The sequence below is a fragment of the Candoia aspera genome, chromosome 4 (genome assembly GCF_035149785.1).
Source record: "Candoia aspera isolate rCanAsp1 chromosome 4, rCanAsp1.hap2, whole genome shotgun sequence".
In the NCBI taxonomy this organism is placed as follows: domain Eukaryota; kingdom Metazoa; phylum Chordata; class Lepidosauria; order Squamata; family Boidae; genus Candoia; species Candoia aspera.
The window spans coordinates 103,493,421-103,513,598 of record NC_086156.1 but is presented as its reverse complement, the minus strand read 5'-3'; the positions used below and the strand labels follow the sequence as shown (position 1 = coordinate 103,513,598).

General features: G+C 46.1%; 2 protein-coding genes across 4 annotated transcripts in view; one reads left to right on the top strand and one right to left on the bottom strand.

Annotated features, from left to right (window-relative positions):
• Positions 1 to 2,379: 2,379 nt before the first annotated feature.
• On the bottom strand, positions 2,380 to 7,111 carry LOC134495787 (zinc finger protein 629-like). The gene is made up of 2 exons (XM_063301439.1): positions 6,813 to 7,111; positions 2,380 to 4,555 (listed from the first exon to the last, which is right to left on the bottom strand). Exons 1-2 carry the CDS (start codon positions 6,910 to 6,912, stop codon positions 3,642 to 3,644), a joined length of 1,014 nt encoding a protein of 337 aa, XP_063157509.1. The 5' UTR covers positions 6,913 to 7,111; the 3' UTR covers positions 2,380 to 3,641.
• A 9,653-nt stretch (positions 7,112 to 16,764) lies between these two features.
• FBXL19 (F-box and leucine rich repeat protein 19) overlaps positions 16,765 to 20,178 on the top strand; it is a 31,406-nt gene continuing 27,992 nt past the window's right edge. For 2 of the 3 annotated variants that reach the window (XM_063301437.1, XM_063301434.1), the window contains exons 1-2: positions 16,765 to 17,528; positions 17,701 to 17,751. The gene's annotated coding sequence lies outside the window, so the exon portion shown is untranslated. Of the gene's footprint in view, positions 17,529 to 17,700; positions 17,752 to 18,681; positions 18,885 to 20,178 lie in introns of those variants that run through there. The other variant, XM_063301436.1, reaches the window with a different exon arrangement.

Sequence of the window (20,178 nt, the reverse complement as noted above, 5' to 3'; positions counted from 1 at the left end):
TTACTACACCAGCCATAATTCCCAGGCAGACTGGCTTTGTTGGCTGAGGACCATGGGGCTTGAATTCTAAGACATCTGGAGGGGACTGAATTGTGAACACCAAGACCAAAAGATGGAGCCTCTGAGGAATAGGTGAGAAGCATGATTTTTGATATGTTCCTTCCTGCCACAGTGCTAAAAAATACTGCATGGAAGGTCTACCACAAGACGACCATTGGCAATTTGGAATTTGGAGCTTCAGGCATTATATGTAAACGTTCTCAGACCTTTCAAGGTGGCTTGTACAGGCAGTCCTTGCTTAATGACCACAATCGGGACCAGAATTTTGGTTGCAAGTGAAGTGGTCATTAAGCGAATCACCATGGGCATTAAGTGAACCACATGGTCGTTAAGCAAATCATGTGGTTCCCCATTGATTTTGCTTGCTGGGAAGGTCAAAAATGATGATCATGTAACCATGGGACATTGTGACGGTCGTGCGGCCTGGTTGCCAAGCACCCAAATTGTGATCCCGTGTCCATGGGGATGCTGCAACGGTAAAACCTAAGAAACTAAAATTATTTTTAAGGATAAAGGCCCCAGACTGGAAGGATTCTTAGCTGTGATTTAAAAAAAACACCATTATTTTCTTTTTTTACTATAGTCTTTTCTTTGCACTATAGTTCCCTCCAGCGGCTTTTTCAGACACTGTCCTTGTATTGTTGTAACTTGGCCAATGAAAGGTTCCCCTCCCAAACAGACTATAAATCGAAATGAATGCCTAGGACACAAACAGAGCAACCTTCAATTTAATGGACTAATGGGAGAGAAGGGGTATCCATTAAAGCAGAATGTCCATTAAATTCAAGTGGGATTTCGTGTGTGTGTATTTTACAAGGGGCAGACGGGATTTTACACATGGGCAAACACGTATTGAGAAAGAACAGATTTCGTCTGTCAAATGTTAAGTCTGATGTCTGTTAAACTGAGAATTCACTGTACAGGAGAATAAGAAGGGCAAAGAACACCCAAACCAACCAATAAATACATTTGTTGTCTTCCAGAACTGAGCAAGTCCAAAGCCTCCCCATTTTCCTCAAAAAACATGGAAGGAACAGTGATTTATTCCCAAGCTGGGTACCGGCCCCAACATTAATACTTTAACAAACTTTATCCTCCTCCTTTTCCTAGAAGCTAGAGTCAGTGGCACTTTCCAGGTGTGTTGGATTACATCTCCCATAATTTAGGGGACAATTCGAATTGCTGTTCACCATAACTTGGAGATATGGATAAGAGCAATGTTTCTCAGCCTTGGCAACTTTCAGTTGCGTGGACTTCATCTCCCAGAATCCCCCAGCCAGCATGGGCTGGCTGGGGAATTCTGGGAGATGAAGTCCACGCATCTGAAAGTTGCCAAGGTTGAGAAACACTGGGTTAGAGTAGGGAGTTCTAGAAGAATTGCAGGAAACACTCATTCACTTTGCAGAATGGAGGGCACTGGAAATTTAACAACTGTAGGAGGGGAAGCCGAAATTAGAAGGGAAAAAAATAGCCATGTAGTGCATGGCACAGATGGTAGTCAAACCTTTCTCTGCTTAGGGTCGTCACCCTACAACCAACTGCCCTGGGAGTCACACTGCAAAATCTCCATCCTATTCAGACAAACTGGTCTTGTAACTCCCTGGGGATATCCTGGCTTCATAGCAATGAAACATTTTAAACAACCAACTTGCAGCTGGTTTCCCATTTTGAAGCAACAACTGCACGTTCCACCCCTTATACCTCCGGGGACTAGATTTCTACCTCCTCCCTCATCATCCAATTCTTTCTTTCCCAACCCAACTCAAATATCCAGTGTCGCTCCTTTCAAATCAACGCATCTGCTCTTCCTCTAGGAGTCATCTGCCCTTGGGGATACTGATCCCGTTCTCAGGATAACAGAGAGCAAGGCCCAGCAGAGGAAAACCCAACTCCATTCCTTTTCCAGCCGATGCCTAGTTCTGATGGAATGGGTAGAGTTTATGGGCTGACCCAGATCTGATGGCAGCACTGTTGCTCCAATGAAACAAGCAAACCCTTGCATGCAGAAAACTAGCTTGGCAGCAAAAAGGGACAACTACAGTCTTCCTTACGTGTTAATCCCGCTTCAAAATCCACTGGTAGGGAGCACTACTGTGCCCGCCCAACCCTCTCTGTAGCTCTATGCAGCTCTGCACATACAGTCTTGCCATGCAACTTAGGAATCCCGCGGGGCAGGGCAGAAACTCTTCCCCCATGCCATCCTTGACATGTCCAGGAGGAGGTCAGGAAAAGTTCCAATAGAAGGGAATATCTGTAGCTCAGGGTTGAACTGTGGAGCTGATGATGTTCCCTAGTTGGGTAATGAAACGTCTGCAAGCTCAGAGAGCGCCAAGGACTCCACAGTCAAGAAAAGTCCTGCCTGAACTCTTGGAAATCCACCACCAATCAATATAGACAATACTGAAGTTGATGGACCAATGATCTGCCCCTTCCCATGAGCCTAGCCCTCTTCAGAAGGACAATCAAAAGCAGTGAAGCTCAGACACAGATCTAACTAGCCTGACAATTGTGTAGTATAGCTCTCCTCCACTTTCCACTTTGCTCGGGCCATTCAGCAACTGCCCGTGCTGACCTAGAGTGATGGGAGTTGTAGCCCAATGCACCTAGAAGGCACCAAATTGGGGTAGATTGATATAATGAACTGGAAAACCAGAGTCTTTCCAAGACACACTTGGATTCCGAATCAGCAAATGCCAGCTCTTTGGTCAGCATATGCTGATGTTTCCATGAACACAACTCCAGAACTGCTGCACTTCATCCCAATCAGCTGTTCTCCACGTCCTCCCTTTGGTGAAGTAGCCAAATAAAGCTAGTCATCAAGTCCCTTGATCTTCACTCCATTAGCCATCAACCCGTTAATGTTCTTCTGTCACCATGGAAACCAGTCAAGTAAGACGACATGGCCAATTCTTTATCCTCCTCTTTCAACAACCAAAGGTTTACTAAAACCTCCACTATTTTAGTTACCTGGATACCAAGGCAACATTCTTTTCTTAGCAACCAGCTGCCTAAAGCAACCTATTTTGTAATCTTGGCCCTAGGATGCAAACATACATTTGACTGATGTGTCAACCAATTCTCCTTTTTTTGATGTTGCCCCAGAAACCAAATTATCGCCCCACGGATTACCTTGGCAATCAGCACATCCCTCCCCCTGGCAATTAATTACCCCAGCCAAACCAAGGGACTCAACTTAGTAACTCAGGCAATTGATCTTTTGCTTTGGAATACTATTCTGTTGTGCCGTTCTGATGTTCCCCAAAACTGAATTATTGGTAAGAAAAGAGCCACCCCCTCCAGTTACCTAACCCACATCATTCCCAACCATGAAATACGCTCAGCCAAGAGCTTTCCCGCCCTCCGCCAGCCTTTCTGAGGGGGTCCATCAGCTCTTACAAAATTAGGAGTTATTTTGTAACCATGGTAATTCTTCCTCCTTTGGATCACCTTAGGGAACCCTGGCAACCAGGCAGATGATGTCCACCTGTCAGTCCAATCCTGTGGTCTTGAGCACTGGCCAACTCCTTCCAGCAGGCGCAGCTCCACTACGATTCTCTGCCACTTGACCACCCTTCTGCTTTTTATTCTACCCCCCACTGCCACCCCATAATCCTCATGGAACGTGGGTCAATCCGTGGAGGAGGTGGCAGGGACAGCACGGATGATGCCAGGGATGGCTCAGGGGATGTCGATGCCCTCTGAGGAGAAAGAATTTGTTCTGCATCCCCATCACTTGGCAGGCAGGCAAACGCTGTCCAAATGCCTCGGGGGCGCGGCTTGTCCCCAGGGACAGGCGCTGGGTCCCCATGCACCCGCTGGTGACGAATGAGAGTCGAAGATCGGCCAAAGCTCTTTCCGCAGCGGGCGCAGCGGTAAGGCCGAGCCCCCGTGTGGGCTCGCTGGTGCACCGTGAGGTAGGAGCTGTCACCGTAACGCTTGCCGCAAACATTGCACTTGAAAGGTTTCTCCCCGGAGTGGATGATCTGGTGGCGGATGAGGTGGGAGCTCTCCGAGAAGGATTTGTCACACTGGGTGCACCGGTACAGCTTGACCCCGGCATGTGTCCGCTCGTGGCGCACCAAGTCTGACCTCTGAGAGAAGCTCTTGGTGCAGGATCGGCACCCAAACGGCCTCTCCCCGGTGTGCACCCGCTGGTGCCGGATCAGGTGGGAACTCAGTGTGAACCGCTTCCCGCAATCAGGGCAGTCAAAGAATCTCGGGGAGATGGTACCCGCATGACGGTAGCTGAGCCGACAATGTTGGTTACCCCAGGAACATCTCCCCGGTGTGGGCTTTTCCCCTTGGGGCCTGACATTCCTGTCCCCATCCTGGTCACTCCTGCTGTGTAGAGCCTCACAGGCCTCTTCCCAGTCTAGGACTTGTGGGGTGACCTCAAGCGGATCCTCGGGGTCATGGCCTTCAGGAGCAACTGGAGATTCTTCCTCCTCCTCCTCCTCTTCTTCCCAGTCTTCATTCTCACTGGTCCTTCCATCTTCTAGCAAGACCCAAAAAGATGATAAAGAATTGAATATGAATGTATATTTTTTAGTAAAAAGTTTATATTTTAAAATCCATTTTATGTTACTCCTGGCAGTAGCACGTAGATATTATTCATTCATTCATTCATTCATTCATTCATATAGCCACCCATCTCACTTTTATGTGACTCTGGGCAGCTTACAATAAAATTTTAAAAACACATAAAATACACAATATAGAAAATAAAAATAAAACACATAGCAGCCGGGCATTATCCAACGAATCATCTGCACAGCCAGGTGACAGGCTCTATCCCATACCCAGGGTGCCAGGTTCGGGCACAAAAGTTTTCAAGGCCTTACAAAAGGCCAAAAGGGATGGGGCCAATCTAATTTTTTGGGGGTGGGGGTCATGTTCCAAAGGGTGGGTGCCATGGCAGAAAAGGCTCTCCTTCTGGGTCATGCTTGTCCTGCCTGATCAGGTAGGATGGATTGAGACAATTGGGGAGAAATGGTCCTGTAAGTAAGGGAATGAAAAACCCAGGTAGCTTTATGGTTAACTACAATATAAATAAGAATCCTTCTTTTTAACTAAATGTTTCTGTGGCCTCCTGCTTGTCCAATACAGTAATGTTTAAATTCACACAATTAGCCTGATACAAATCTTACTGTTTTAGATTCATACGAATTCAGCACTGAGAACCTTGTTTTTCTATGCACAAAGGGAGTAGGGGGTGGGAACAGTTTGAGATTAATAGCAACCCACAGATTTATTTTTCTGGGCAATTTTGGCTGACAGCCTCCAAACTGTGCACAAAATCATTACATAAAAACAATTCTAAAAACCTTAAAAAAAGAACACAACTTCATCAAAGCACCTGTGAAACAGCCAACAGACTACAATACAGCTTCCAAAAAATATCCCTAAACCAAAAATACTCAATATTAAGGATTAATCCTAAATACCCTATACTAAAACAATCAGGCTTTAACCCATTTCTGGAATGCTGCAGATGGGAAATCCAAGGGTTGAGCTGACCATCAAAGAGGCCTCATATCTCAGGGCAGCTAATCTGATTTCTATAGAATGTGGGGATTGAAGTAGGACCTCACAAGCTGGCTCTAAATTCAGGAAATGGATTCGGAGAGGAGCCCATTCTGAGCAGCGCAGAAGCCACCTTTTCTAAAAGCAACGCAAAACAGCTCCCAACAATCCAAGCCATCTCACAATCCCAGGACACATTCAAATTTTTAAAAGTTCGGCGGGTGGGGGGCAGATCCTTCCCCAGAGAAGATTCTTAGCAATCTGGAAAAATCCTTAGGAGTTTTTTTTCCAGCAACCACAAAGGCAGAAGGATGAAAGAGAAAGTTTACAAAATGGAAATAAGTGCATAATGCAAGCTGGTCAGGAATTATCCTTTTGGTAGAAGACAGCAAGAAGAGGAAGACTGATCAGATTTTGAATCTGGTCAAGGAATTTCTCTGGAAGGGCAGGGCCTGGTTCACACAACACTCTAAATCAGAACTCCTCTGAATTCTGGACTAGGCTAGGTTGGGCATGTCATCCTCCCCAGAAGCTGGACTGCAACTCCTGTTTTTCTGGGCAAATTAATCTGGCAGCTTTTCTGATCGCACTGCTCAGTGCTTGAGGGGGGCACCATCTTAACCAGTTACCACAACCTGATGCAATACTACATCGTGAAAGCTGGGAAATTAAAACAGGAGTACTTTTAGCACCTGGTCCTGCTTGAAATTCCAGAGCAGAAAAAAAAATTGGAGGCTTCTGAAAGTCAGTGAGTATGAATGCTACATTACTGAATGGCTTTGACTTACAGCTCGAACCATCTGGCAAAATAATTGTATTGTTAAGAGCCCGGATGGTGCTGGGAAGGGAGGGAAAGTTTCTTCCAACATCACCATTCAAACGAACACACCCGATGTCTATTCACAAGACATAAGGAAGGTATGGAAGATGTTAGGTGTGTTCATCTACTTTCCTGAACTTTAAAATACTTACATAAAAGTGGGAGCAGACTTTATTATGCCACTGAGCTCCCTCCTGTGAGATCAGATATCAGTGTTTCTCAAACTGAGCAACTTAAAAATCTGTGGACTTCAACTCCCAGAATTCCCCAGCTGGCTGGGGAATTCTGGGAGTTGAAGTCCACAGATCATAAAGGTGCTCAGGTTGAGAAACACTGAAATAGATCTCAGAATGTTTCAGGGACTTTGCTGGCCATTCCCTGATCCAAGAGAGTTTTGCTGTTCCCTCACCTGTGTGGGCATCTTGCCTGCTTTCCCTTTCTTCCGGTTCTTGGCCCAGGTCTTCATTCCCAACCTGTAGTTCTTCCCTTTGCTCCATCAAAGAAATCATGCTGGGTCTCCCTCCAAGAAATCCTGCCCAATAGTGAAAAAGAAATAGGCTGTGAAAAATGGCTCCCCTGTTCTATAGACTACCCCTCCTCTTCTTCCCTCTCCACAAGCATCTCTAGTCAGCCAGCCTCTGGGATGCAGGAATGGATGGACCATTATCCAACTTAGCGTAATATAGTGGCAAGAGTGGGAGATGAAGACTAGAGACTCCCAAACTCAAATCGTCACTCAGTCATCAAGGACTACCTCCAAGCTCTGACTCTTTATAGCAAGATTGTCTTCATATAAGGTAATTACATTCTTACTGGCTGTCAAGCCACCTCTAACAAGCATAGAAAATTTGCTTCCAATCTCAAACTTGAATTTAGAGCAAACTTTCCGCTGTTCCAGCTATATTTGAATACTCTCTACTGAACTGCTTCATAAAAAGCTTTTCTTTTCATTCTACAGGGATTATTTTATCCTTTCAACAACCCTGAAAGTTAGCTAGGATAGAAGATGTACTACCAAAAGTCTACCGAGAGCTACATGTCTAAGTGATGATTTAGAACCAGACTTTTGGCTTAGTCCAAGCCTGAAATGAGGCTTCATTGGTCCTCTACTGGTCCTCCTTATCTTTCAATCACAATAAATAAGAATCTCAACTGAAAGCTTCAGCAGAAAGTAAGGGAACAAAGACAGGATCACAGAGGAGAGTCAGAGGTAGGATAGTAGAGGGAGAGACCAAATAGAATCAGAATACAGGACAACATAATAAAGCTGCCTTATCCACAGCAAACTTGGTCTAGTGGTTAAGGTGCTGGACTAGGAACCAGGAGACCGGGAGTTCTAGTCCTGCCTGAGGCATGAAAGCCGGTTGCGGGACCTTGGGCCAGTCCCTTTCTCTCAGCCCAAAAGCCAATCAGGCGTGGTATGAGAGTTCTAGTCCCGCCTTAGGCCTGAAAGCTGGCTGGGTGACCTTGCACCAGTCCCTCTCTCTCAGCCCAACTCACCTTACAGGGTTGTTGTTGTGGGGAAAATACGAGGAAGCAGTATTAGATATGTTCCTCACCTTGAGTTATTTATAAAAATAATAAAGGCGGGATAGTAAATAAACAAACAAACAAACTGTTGGTTTTAACAGGATTGGGCAGACTTTGGATTGAAAGACTGGCATTAGAACTGATCTCATAGTCCTTGCATACACAAAATTCACTCTTGATTTTTTCTTCATATTTTTTTTTAATTTTATGTGAGGGCTGAAGCTGGCAAGGCCAGGAACAAAGTACCTTGCGATAGCCAAGATGGTCGTGTAAACACAGTTGTGCCCTCTATGTTACAGTCTGAGAAAAAGAAAAAAAAAAAAATTACCACAAAAAAATGGGAGAAGGAAACCAGAGAGCTAAACTCAGGGGCTGAATTTCTGTATTCTGTAGGAGTTGATTTTCTGCACAGATATAATTGGCAAAATTGTAATTGGCAGAACAGCTTTTATCTAACCATGGAGCGTTCTTGAAGGCTGCACTATTAGCTGGTTTTGGAGTGCAGCACGATGAAGAGTCTGAAGAGATGTGAGCTCACATGAAATCAAACATTTTAACCGTTTTAATTTCTCAAAGGGGAGACGGGGCTCATCACTTTGTTATGAAACCTCTGAGACTAAAAAAATATTGATCATTTAACATAAATCACCCAGAGATTAACCAAGTAATTCTAGTTTAGGAGGGTTCTATTCTTAGCAGCAGAGACTTTTTAGAACAAGGAGGATAATCTGTAGGCCACATGTGGCTTTTGAATCCTGGGGGGGGGGGGGGGGCTAGAAGCTCCCCAGATTGTTCCAGCAAAATTCAGCAGGGAAATCACTGAATTTCAGTGGGGCAATTTCCCACCAATTTTCAGCAGGAAATAAAGGTAAAAGGGTGTTTTGGACCATCTCTTAAGCATAGTTACCTAATCAGCATGTCCCCTGCAATTCCCATCTACTAAAAACTCTCATTAATATAATTGCACGTACCCCTACAGAAAAATATTTTAGCCCACTTCTAAGGTGTTTGAAGGAAAAATTCTCTCCTGGTCCTACAAACTGGGTCTGTTTCAAGGATCAAATCTGGGGTCTTTTCCAAGATCCTGGAATTTTGCTCTATCCCTCTTTTGTTTGGTGAGAGGAAACTTTTTCATATCAAGGTCCGCCTTACATCAATCAAAGCCAATCCAGGTCTACAAACCAACCAATCCATGGGTGGGGGGGGGGAATCAAGGGCTATGCCTCTGACCTTTCCTTTGTTCAACATGCAAAATGTGTGTTTTCTCAACTCCTGCAAGATTCCCTCCATCTGTTTTGTGATCGAGAGACAGAGAAAATAATACCAATTGTGTTGAAAAGGTCTGGCAGAAGGCAAAACTTGTGATAACCGAGCATGTTGTGGGAAAGTGTGTAGAAAGTCAGACTGGGAGGCCTGGCAGATGACATTTGGATCGCAGGATGAAGGCAGAGTCACTCTCTCTAAAATGAGGGAGTAGATAAATTGAATAGCTACAAAATAAAATGTTTCCTGTTCCTGTTATAAATGCAAGGGGAAGGCCAAATTAATAAGGATGAGAAGTTTTAAAGCATGCTCAGACAAACTCACATTGTCCAGATTAAGATTAACCTCTTATTTCATTTTATCAAGATTGCCTCTGAATAAACACAAGCTGGGTTCACATCTTCACTAATTCAGAAAACCCTAATTCACAAACCACAAAAGATGGCTTCACTCAACATACTAAGCCAAAGTAAAACAAATCCCACATTGGTTTAATGCAATGTAAGAATCCAACCACAAGATGATGCTGTCTTTTACACCAATGCCACTGTTTATAATAGTTTATAATATACCAGAAATAAAGAAGCAGGTTGAGATCCCAACTTTACCTCTAAGGAAAGGAAATAAATTCCCCCCACTCTAACTGGGAAAACAAAACAGGCCATTGCAGCAACAACTAAACCAGGCCAAACTAACCTTTTTCAGTCTAGGAAGATCTCTGGAAAGCAGATGCAGTGCCTATCTGAAGCAAAGCCAGGAAGCCATTAAAGATTGTGAGAAACAGTCTTGATGGTATGGGAAGTGAAAGAAAAAGGATAGTCAAGAGAAGAGAGAATAACGATTAGATTGGAACAGGGTAATCCCTTGGGTAGCCTTTCCCCCCCTGGCATCCCCCGCACTACCACAGAGTTATGGGATTGGTCATACATGCATCTGAAGGTGCTGAGTTCGGATGCTGAACAAGGATCTGAGAATCCTGCTATGAAATCTCCACTCAGTTATTAAACATTAGAGGACGATGTATTGCATGCTCTCTCTCGGCCTAGCCCACTGTGTCTCAACCGTGGCAACTTTAAGATGGTTGGACTTCAACTCCCAAAATTCCCCAGCCAGCCTTGTTGGCTGGGGAATTCTGGGAGTTGAAGTCCACCCAACTTAAAGTTGCCACGGTTGAGACACACTGGCCTAACCTATCTTATAGGTCTGCCGTGAGTTACAATATGTATATATGCATGTTGGGAACAAGGAACTAGGAATACCATCCTGAGCATCTGGAAAGAAGATGAAAATGTAAAGACTGCTATTACCAGCAAGAAGATGTATATGATTGATTGATTTCCACCCTCTCTCTAGGAGCCTGAAGTGGACTACACGGGCTTCCTCTTCTCACATGAACCCCACAACAACTCCAGGGGGCCAACAGCAGCCGCGGCCTCCCCCAGGCTTCCACGGTGTGGCATTTGCACCAGGGTCTCCCCAATTCCAATCCTGCCCATTTCCGAAAAGGCCCCTTGGAGCATCTTTTCTCAGGCTCGCCCAGCCCTGCCCATCGCTACGGTCCCACTTCTCCCATTCCTGCCCCCAAGAATGGGTGCCAAGTGCCGAAGAGTGGGTCACATTCCTCTTTATGGCCACTGCACAGAAAGGTGGGTTGCACTGACACGCACCGTATGGGGTAGCCCCACCATCCAATGGGGGGGACCGACAAGCTGCCCCTCTGCCTGGCATCAAGCCACAGAAATTCCCAGGGTCCCATCGCTGGTCCTGCCTGCCCCATCACTGTTCCCTGGAGTCCAACCAGGAGACAGAGAAAGAGATCTCCCCATTTGCAATCTGCCTCCCTAGATCCCATCCCACTTTGGCGGAGGGAGCAAGGATTTCCCCCTCGCCCACCCCAGCTCGATTTTCCAGCTGGTGCCCAAATTTCCAGCCTAGATTCTGCAGGGCTCTTTTGCTAGGAAAAGTCTACTCACGCACAAAAAGTCTTCCTTTGGGGTGGGAGGGTGAGATCCAGCCCCCTGCCCACCTGGCCCCCTTTCTTCTTGGGCAAGCGGTGCGGGGGGCGGAAGGCTGTGATCTCAGGGACCAGCCCCTTTCTCCACCCCCGGGAGCTGGAAAAGCGCGCCCCCTACCTTCCTCGGTGTGCGCGCGCGCGCCTGAGCACGTCCCTGTCTCCGCTGACAGGAAGTTCCCATCCCGATTCAATGTCCCTCCAAGCTTCGTTTGCTGGTTTCTTTCGGTCTAGGATGTGGAGGAGGCCGCAGCTCTATCACTTTAACTCCTCCTTCCCCCAGCATTGGTGAGAAGTCCACTAGCAGCGGGGGCTGTATTCCAGCCCCAGATTTTGGGGGAAAGGATGCAAATCCTGCATGCAGAATTTCTGCAGTGCACACTCTCACTTTGTGAAGAAACATGTCCACTGATGAATTTTTGACGCTTGCGGGTTAGGGTTGCTCCATAAGGGACTTTGGGGAGCAACGCTGAGCCAGCGTCCACAAGACTTGCTCAACCAAACGAGCGAAGCAACACTTTGCCTTTATGTGGCGTGTGAACCTGTATTAAGGTGGGAAACCCTTGCTAAAGATAAAGTTTTCTTTGAGCTGAACTCAACTTCCAGGGACTCCATAGACAAACCCATATCGTTCTCATGACAACAATGTTTATTTGGTTCATATTCTGCCATTCCTTCAGAGCCCAGGCAAGGTACACTGCACCCCTTCCCCAGATTTTTCTCCACAACAACACTGTTTGGTAGGCTGGGCTGAGAAAAAGTGGCCCCAAATCACCCAATAAGCTTCTGTGGCTCAGGGTCTTCCTGAATGTGGGTCTTCCTACCATGGAGCAACACCACTATGCCAGAGTAGTTTGCCACTGTCTTCTTTCAGGATAGTTGTTCCACTTCGTAGTAGCCTACATACCTTTGCCTTAATCAACTGTCCCCAGCAGGTATCCTGCAGCTCCATCCATCCGGAGATGGATCCATGCAGGTGGAGAATGTCTCCCTCTATTCCTTTGGAAGTCTGATCAACTGGTTTAAGATGATGCTAGCCACCAATCTGCAAGTACAGGGAGCATCAGGCTGGTAGAAGCTTACCTTGATCCCTCTTTAGCTTAACACATATCCTCATCCCAGCGTTTGTCCAACCAAGTCCACCTGTTTGTTGAGAACTATTTAAAAATTAAGGATCAGTATTCCTTCTGCAGGAGCATCATGCCCACTTAAAAAGAAGCTTTATTTTCCATTGTCAAAAACGTTGCTCACATGTATATCCCGGTTTCCTCCCTATCCCCTTCCCCTTCCAAAGATAATTGAATGCATCCTCTCTCCTATTTATTCCTTAAAGATAGAGCTTTAGCTTGCAAAAATGATTAGGGAGCAAGTTAATTAAGTTACAGCAAGGAAGTTAAATTACTTAAGGTACAGTGAATAGTTGATCTATTTTTTTCTTGGAGTGATCAGGCTAAGAGACAGTAACCAGCCCCAGATCATCCCTAAGTTTCATGGCTGAGTGAAAATTTGAACCCAAGTCAGCAGTTTTCCCATCTCAGTTTAACACCTCAATTAAGACGTGACCCGCTTCTTGGAACACTATCTGATGATCAGAGCCAGCTTCTTATTTTCCAGAGCACTGACACATGTGTAGTCTCCCAGAAAGATTAATAGTAACAGCATCACTCCATGTGGGTCCAGTAATAAGCCACCAGTAATAAGCCACCACAATGCTGCAGAAGACTCCTCAGCACTGTACTATATCCAGGGGCATTGTGGGAAATCAAGACACATGGCAGGAACAGGCCCTGCTGAGCCTCCACCCCCAAACAGGATGTCTTCTGTTATTCCCCAGGTTACTCTAGGGCAGGGAGTAGACATTGCTGTCAATAAGGAGGGAACGTGGCTTCGCCTACTAACCCTGCATGGAGCTATAGGCTGCAACAAGCAGGTTATTCCTTCTCATTTAATTCTCAGCTTTAGTGTGTTTTGAACCCTTACCGCCTGTTATTTCAAACATGTCCAAGAAATACCATGCCCGTGCCTATCTGATTAGGCACTGGAGAATTAAGAGAACAGACCTGCCTACCAACCATAGGAATGCATGCAAGGAGAGAGGAGATTAGTAATAGTCAACTGAACTACAAATCTGTGCAATTAGTAGTACTCAGACTTCAAATCTTTATAACCAATCTTCAGATACTACTTCTCCTGGGCTTCTTGGCAGTTTTGGGGCCATTAGCATGTCAGTCTGGCCTGAAGCCCTTTCCCTTGGAATTTCCTCTCTTTTAATAAGGACCAATTTCTTAAGGTCCTGGGGAGCTTCATGGGAGCAAGGCATCCATGTAAGCAGTTCCAATAACATTGTCTTGCTGACAATACATTTCAACGGATGTATGACCTGGATCAGACATCAGGTCAAACCATAATGTGGTTTGTTGGATTTAGCTTAGCCCACTGTGCAAATTCAGCCACTGTGGTTTTAAAACCATGATTTATGGCTTAGTGTGTTGTGCAGATCTGGCCAGTGGTGCTTTATTCATTAAACCACAGTTAAACAAATTGTGGCTTAGCATGTTGGGTCAATGCAGCATGAAACCTCTACCACAGGTTTTGTGGGTTGGAAGACTCCATAGCTATTTTCAAGTGTTCCAAATGCATGGACCCAAGAGGGCTGTAGACATGCAGAGTTTCCTGTGTGGTTGCAGAAGGGATCTTCAGAAAGGACATGTCCAAACTGAAATGGGTTACAGCCTTCCCCCGATCAGTTGTAGACATTGTAGAAAGAGAGCTATGGTGGCAAAAAATCAGGACGAGTCTGGTAGCACCTTTTCCGACTAATACATTTTATTAACCGGCAGAAGTTTTAGTGAGCTCGGCTTATGCCTTTTAATAAAATTTGTTAGTCAGAAAAGGTGTTACCACGCTCCTGATCTTTTTCTCCAGTCAGGAATCTTGAATGATCCAGTCTCCTGGTCACAAGGAAGCATCATCCGAACATTTTTAGTAGAATATTCATAGCTCAGAGTTGATCTGTGGAGTTCTTGATGCTCTCTGAGCCTGGTTGTTTGCTTGCAGACGTTTCATTATCCAACTAGGGAACATCATCAATACCACTGTGAGGTTTGCCACTGATAACAGTGATGATGTTCCCTGGTTGGATAATGAAATGTCTGCAGGCAAACAACCAGGCTCAGAGAGCACCAAAACCATGTTCAGCCTGCCTATCAGATGGGAAGGACAGGGACAGAGGTACAGGACCAGCCAGTATTGGGAGGGGGCAGTGGTGGTATGCAAGATATCATTGGGCGTTTGTCCTTACAGGTTCCTGACAGTCCAGAAATGTTTCGAAGTCCAAACAGCTTAGCTCCACATTCAGAACAGGTGTTTCAACCCTGCAACTTGGTTCAAACAGCGCTTTCAGACTTAAAATATTTCACGCTGGAAGTTGCCAGGTTTCACCACTAGGAGACAACATTCAGTTAGGATTTACCTCTATCAGATTCGCGGGAGAAAATGGCAAGGTACTGGAGGCCCATGCAGGTGAGCACATTGATTTTTTGTTAGTATTAGTATTAATTTAATTTTTACCCCGCCTTTATTATTTTTATAAATAACTATTAATAATAATAAAACAGACACCCGCACCAAATATTCATTTGTATTTCTACTCAAAGGGGGCACTCCACCAATTCTCTACGCTTACATAGTTATCGCTTATCCTGAGTTCACTTTATGCATAGTCAGTACTGGTTTCATTTTAACATCAAAGCCGCACATACGCACACGGATGCTCACACAAACATATTAGGCTGGAGGTTTTCATTATTTCATAATGTTGTCTTCCCAGCTAATTCTTAGATAAACAAATAACACTCTTATCTGGAATATTCAGACCAGAGGCTTGAATAGTCTTAAAATGTTCTTAAAATAAGAAGCTTAAATTGCCAGATTCAGGTTTCACCTCTGGGGATGTTGTTATTCAGTTGCAATTAGGATATCAATAGAAATGCTTATCTCTCGACATTGGAAAAATAGCTCACGAATCGCATTGCATCTCATCTAAAGCCATTGAAATAGATAATTTGATGATTTTAGATGGATTTATTGCTTAGTCCAAATTAAATGGCCATTATAAATTTGAGTTTTCAACATGTTGGAACTGAGCTGTCTATTGTAGAACATGGAATGATGCAATGGTATTAAAAACAATTCTTTTCCCTTAGTCTTTTATTATTCGAAACTCCAGCAAAAGTTTTCTTCTCCCCACCCCATGATTTGTTGTGCTTGCAATTTTATGCCTATCAGTTGGAATAAAAATATATAACTTTGGCAACCAGTCTTTTTATTTGCAAGTTCTTTCCTCTTTAAGGAAAATTACAACTTTCATACCCTTTGGGGAAAAAAACTCTGCACATGCTCAGACATACTCAAGATCAAAACAAAGGGGCGGTTCTACACATGTGGATTAGTGTACGGTGTAAATTGTTAATGAAGATAAGCCACAGTTCATTATTGATTTCAATTAAAAGTGAGAACCTAGCGAACCTGGAAAGCGCTAAAGTCACATCCCACAATTCCGTTCGACTGAATTTTCCTCTCTCCTCGCCCGCCATATTCGTTGTAATCCAAGCACTCTTCTTGAGACTTTAGGAACCAATGGTAGAAAGATATGGAGGAATAGGCCGTGAGGAGAGAACTACATTCCCATGATGCTTAGTGGCTATCTTAAATGGAGTCGAAATACCTCGCTTTGAGATCACGACGCAACACGACGGGTAAGCAAAACTACCTTTCCCATGAGCCAGCGGCGCTCCAGCTGCCGTCCGCCATCCCAGCTGTAGTCCAAAACACCTCTTTTGGCCATAGCAACTAAGGCATCCAAGGCGTTAAGCCGGGAAATAAAACCACACTCCCCATACTGCCTTGCGCGGAATCCTTGGCCGCCATCTTAACTGTAGTCCCTGTTTCCCTCTAGCTCTCATAGGGCCGGATGTGTCTGGCCGGGTAGAAAGAACCACCGTTCCCATCTGCCCGCGCGCGGCGAGTGTTCCCTTTTGGGCTTCCTGGGGCCGCCATGATGGTTTTGTGTGTGTGTGTGTATGCGAATATGTGTGTGAGATGTGTGTATCAGTATGCGCGAGTGACTGAGTGAATGTGAAAGAGAAGGAGGAAGGGGAGAGAATGAGAGAGACAGGAGAAGGGGGCCCCGCCAGGACCGTGGAGCCTCGCTCTCTCCTCTTGGAGGAGTTGTGGCGGGGTCTGAAGCCCACTCCCCGATTTGCCAACCTGGAGGGGGGTGGGTGGGTTTAAAACCCTCCCTTATGTGGGGGGAGGGACAGCCGAGCAGCGCAGAGACCCCCGTGAGGGAAGGAGCAGAGGGGGGCACCGGCGTGTCTCTCTTCGGAGGGTCGGGGGGACGAGGAGGGGGAGGGTTGAGAGGGCCCCATCCCGCCCGATCCGCAGGGCTCTCGCAAGGTGAACAGTCCGCCCCCCCAGACCTTGGCATTGCTTTGGAGGGGGACCCGCGCTGCCAGGTGGCTAAGGAAAGGGGCTCTTTCGGGGAGGGGAGGAGAGCGGGACGAGCCACGGCAGAGATGGGCCCTTAATTGAAAAGGACGGGCTGAGCAGATATTGGGGGGCGCAGCTTCAGACCCCCTCCCCTTCCTGCTGCGAAGTGAAGGGAGATGTAGTTGGAGGAACAAGCCAGAAGGGGCAGAGCCCCCTCCTCCTCCTCCTCTTCCTCCTCCTCCTCTTCCACCTCCAGCAAGACCCAAGAGCGAGGGGAGTGGTCTGCCTGCATTTGAAAAGGGGAGGGTGGGTGTTCAGGCAACTGAGGAAAATCTCAGTGGTGGGCAGAAGAGGAGGAGGAGCCAAGAGGAAGCCAGGAGGGCTGGGGGGATTGGAGGGTGCACCCGCATAGGGAATGCCAAGGCTCTATCCCAAATTAGGGGTGCAGGAGGTCCCCGAGTAGGTGTGTGGCACAGTGTGTTAGCTTTCTCTCTGATTAATGCACGGGGGAGGGGGGAGAACTCTTCTCACATATCATTCCCTTGTTTTCTCCCAAGGGCAAAGAAGGAAATAGTGGAGGATAGAACAGGAAAGGGGGTGAGGTGTGGGGGAACTGCTGCTATGAATTTGTAATAGCCTCTTTGGGGAGATTGTCCCGCCCCTCTTCCCTTTTCCTCCCCACTCCTCATTTTTGTTGGAGGGGGGGACTTGGAGCCGCACGCACACGCACATCCTTCAGCAGCTGGCTGGATCTCTCCCCCCCCCCTCACTTCCCACCATGACAACAAATCCAGCATTAGAATTGCCATCCACCCCATGGCCACACAGCAGGTGAGTAACCCATCTCTCCTACCCTACTTCCAAGCCCTTCATGGGGTTTAGGAGGGGGGCTCCCTGCCTCCATTCTCCTCCCATCCTCAGGCACCTTTTGCTGGTGTCTGCCTGGGGTGTGTGTAGATGTGTGTAAGAATTGTAAGATGTGCTGCATCTTTTCTTTTTGGAGGCTGCTGATGGATGAGGAAGAGTCTTTGGTTCCTAGATGCGCTTCCCAAAGGTAAGTCTGTATCCCTTCTCCTCTGGCCCCTCCCCCCCTGCACCTCTCTGGGCTTTGCAAAAGAATGTTTTTCAAGGAATAAAACCCTTGTCTCTTTTTTTAGAGGCACATTCTTTCTCCCTTCCCCCCACCTTAATCTTCCCATTCCAAATTAATTAGCTCTTCTTCCGACCCTGTGGAGCTCAGTGTTTTGAGAAGGACTGCTACTGGTGCTTTGCAAAATAACCCTTTGCCCCCACTCCCCAAAAGATACATATGTACATGGTAGCTTGTGTGAACGCACGCAGCATGTGAAAGCATCACAACAACTCAGATGCAGAAACGAGGGAGGGCTGTTAAGCGATCAGGCTGGTTACACAAATGTTTTTGTTGAGGGTGGGATCTAGAGCTACTGTGGCCTCCCCTTCTCCCCCCCATGCCAGATCTACTATTGTGTTTTCCTTTTCTTATTCGTTTTAATCTCCTTTGTTGTTTTGTTTTCTTGGATATTCTTTTCTTTCCAGCTTCTGTTCTGTCACCTTGGGCTGGAGTGTTTAGATTTTTGTTGTTGTTCTTCATAAAAGGAAAATAAAGGAACCAATATTAGAGTGTATCATTTGGCCAGGTGGTTTTTCGAGGGATCTGGTCACCTCTAGGCAGGCTCAGGCCGCTGGTCAGCAAGAAGAGGGGACAAGCAGAGTGGCTTTGGGGTACGCGGGGGCAAACGTGGAACCAAAGTTTCTCCTCTATGATTTCCAGGGGAAGGAATTACCGGCCGTAAAACGCTCTTGCTCTGTGTATTTCTCATGTTTTAACCGGGGAGGGGGGGTGGGGAAGGAAGAGAAGAGAGGGGAGGTGCCGTTTCAGCCGATTTCAGGGGGCCCTCTACAGAGGATGGCTCCGGTTATGTCCCTCAGGAAGCGGCGTGGTCCAGAAGGATTTAGCGGAGGAGGATCGCGGCCCCAAAACAGCTTGACTTAAAGGCTTTTCAAAGGGTGGGAGAGCAAAAAGGATGTGTCAAGCGGGTTGCAGCTGGCGGACAGGATTGAGGGGGAACCCAGCAACCGGCATCATGGAAGGCCAGGTTGAGGCGTGTGGGAACCCTTGCCAAGACTGGGCCTGTCAGCTCTGAAGCCAGGCTGGGGCGTGATGAGGTATTGAAGCCAAGTTCCCTTATACGTATATTTGTTTTCCCTTCCAGTGTTTTGCCTGCTCTTAAATGCTTGGAAGAAAGAGGTAGGGGTGGGGTAAAAGGATGGTAGGAGACAAAATGTTCCATCAATAGAACGTGTGTGGATGTGCTAGGTATGGGGAGATCAAGCAGGAGGGAGATAGTCTTTCCCCCTCATTGATTCTCTTCTACATGCCTTCTTCTACCTAACTATTCCTTGCTCTCTCCTGGATTAATCCTCAGAGTAACACGCAGATAGATTTTTTCAGAAATAGAAAACCTTCCGTTCACTGGAGTTACCCCCGAGCGTCTTCCTCTCCCCTTCTTCCCTATAAGAAATTAATAGGTTTTCCCAGCTCTGTTGGGATACTGCTGAGCTGAACATGCAGACCCCATGTACTTTACGAAGGGCTGTCCTCTTCATGATGTTTCCATTTTATTTTAGAAGTTCCCTATTTTCCTTTTCTGTCTGGGATTTGATGATTTCAATTCTGACCCTCAGATGAGATGATTTCCCAAGAAAGGTGATTCTGTGTGCTATGGCCCTTCCCCTCCCCTCTCATGGTCAAATATCCAAGGAACAAATTGCATGTTTCTTTGAAAAAAGAATAGAAACAGAAAAAACAGCTTTGGGTTTGAAAATGGCAACTGTATTTTTTGCTCTCCAGCTCATAAAGTCTGAAATAATTTTGTCCTGATCAGGTGGTATTCTACCTTCCCCTGTCCCCCTCATAGCATTGGTTGGCAGTGGTCAGACTTAAACATTGCTGGTTATTCACATGAAAAGTAGGATAAAATCATATCCGTAGCTGATAATCTTTGGTGTTTGGTTAAGACCTAGCTTGACGGGCCTAAGTAATAATGGTGGAGAGGCTCCTGGATTATAACAGGGACTTTTGTCTTTTTCCTTAACATTGCTAAACCGTGCACTCATCAGTGGTGGTATTTATATATGAGCATGTTCTTGTGGTAGTTGCAGTTGATGTTAATAGAATGTTGCTTTGCCCATTTCCTTCTGAGTTTCTGCTTTTCTGTAAGTCTATTCTTCTCTTATCTTTCTGAATGTCAGAAAAAGGTCCTGAGAAATATATTGTTCCTCTGTTAGCATGCTATTTTAAAAAAGGCAGAGAGAGATCTTTTGCTTTCTAGATGGCTTGGCCTTCAGGTTCCATAATTCCCAGACAGTCCTGTTGACAGGTCTACAGGGTATCTGACCAGGGGGACTGATCTGCAGGATTTCCACTCGTTTTTTTCTTCCATTGTTGTCCTCGCCTGCC

Excerpts from the sequence above, each read along its gene's own strand:
- LOC134495787 (XM_063301439.1), bottom strand. The coding sequence starts at position 6,912 with ATGATTTCTTTGATGGAGCAAAGGGAAGAACTACAGGTTGGGAATGAA. Across the intron at positions 4,556-6,812 it reads CAGGCAAGATGCCCACACAG|AAGATGGAAGGACCAGTGAG; the intron begins GTGAGGGAACAG and ends GGGTCTTGCTAG.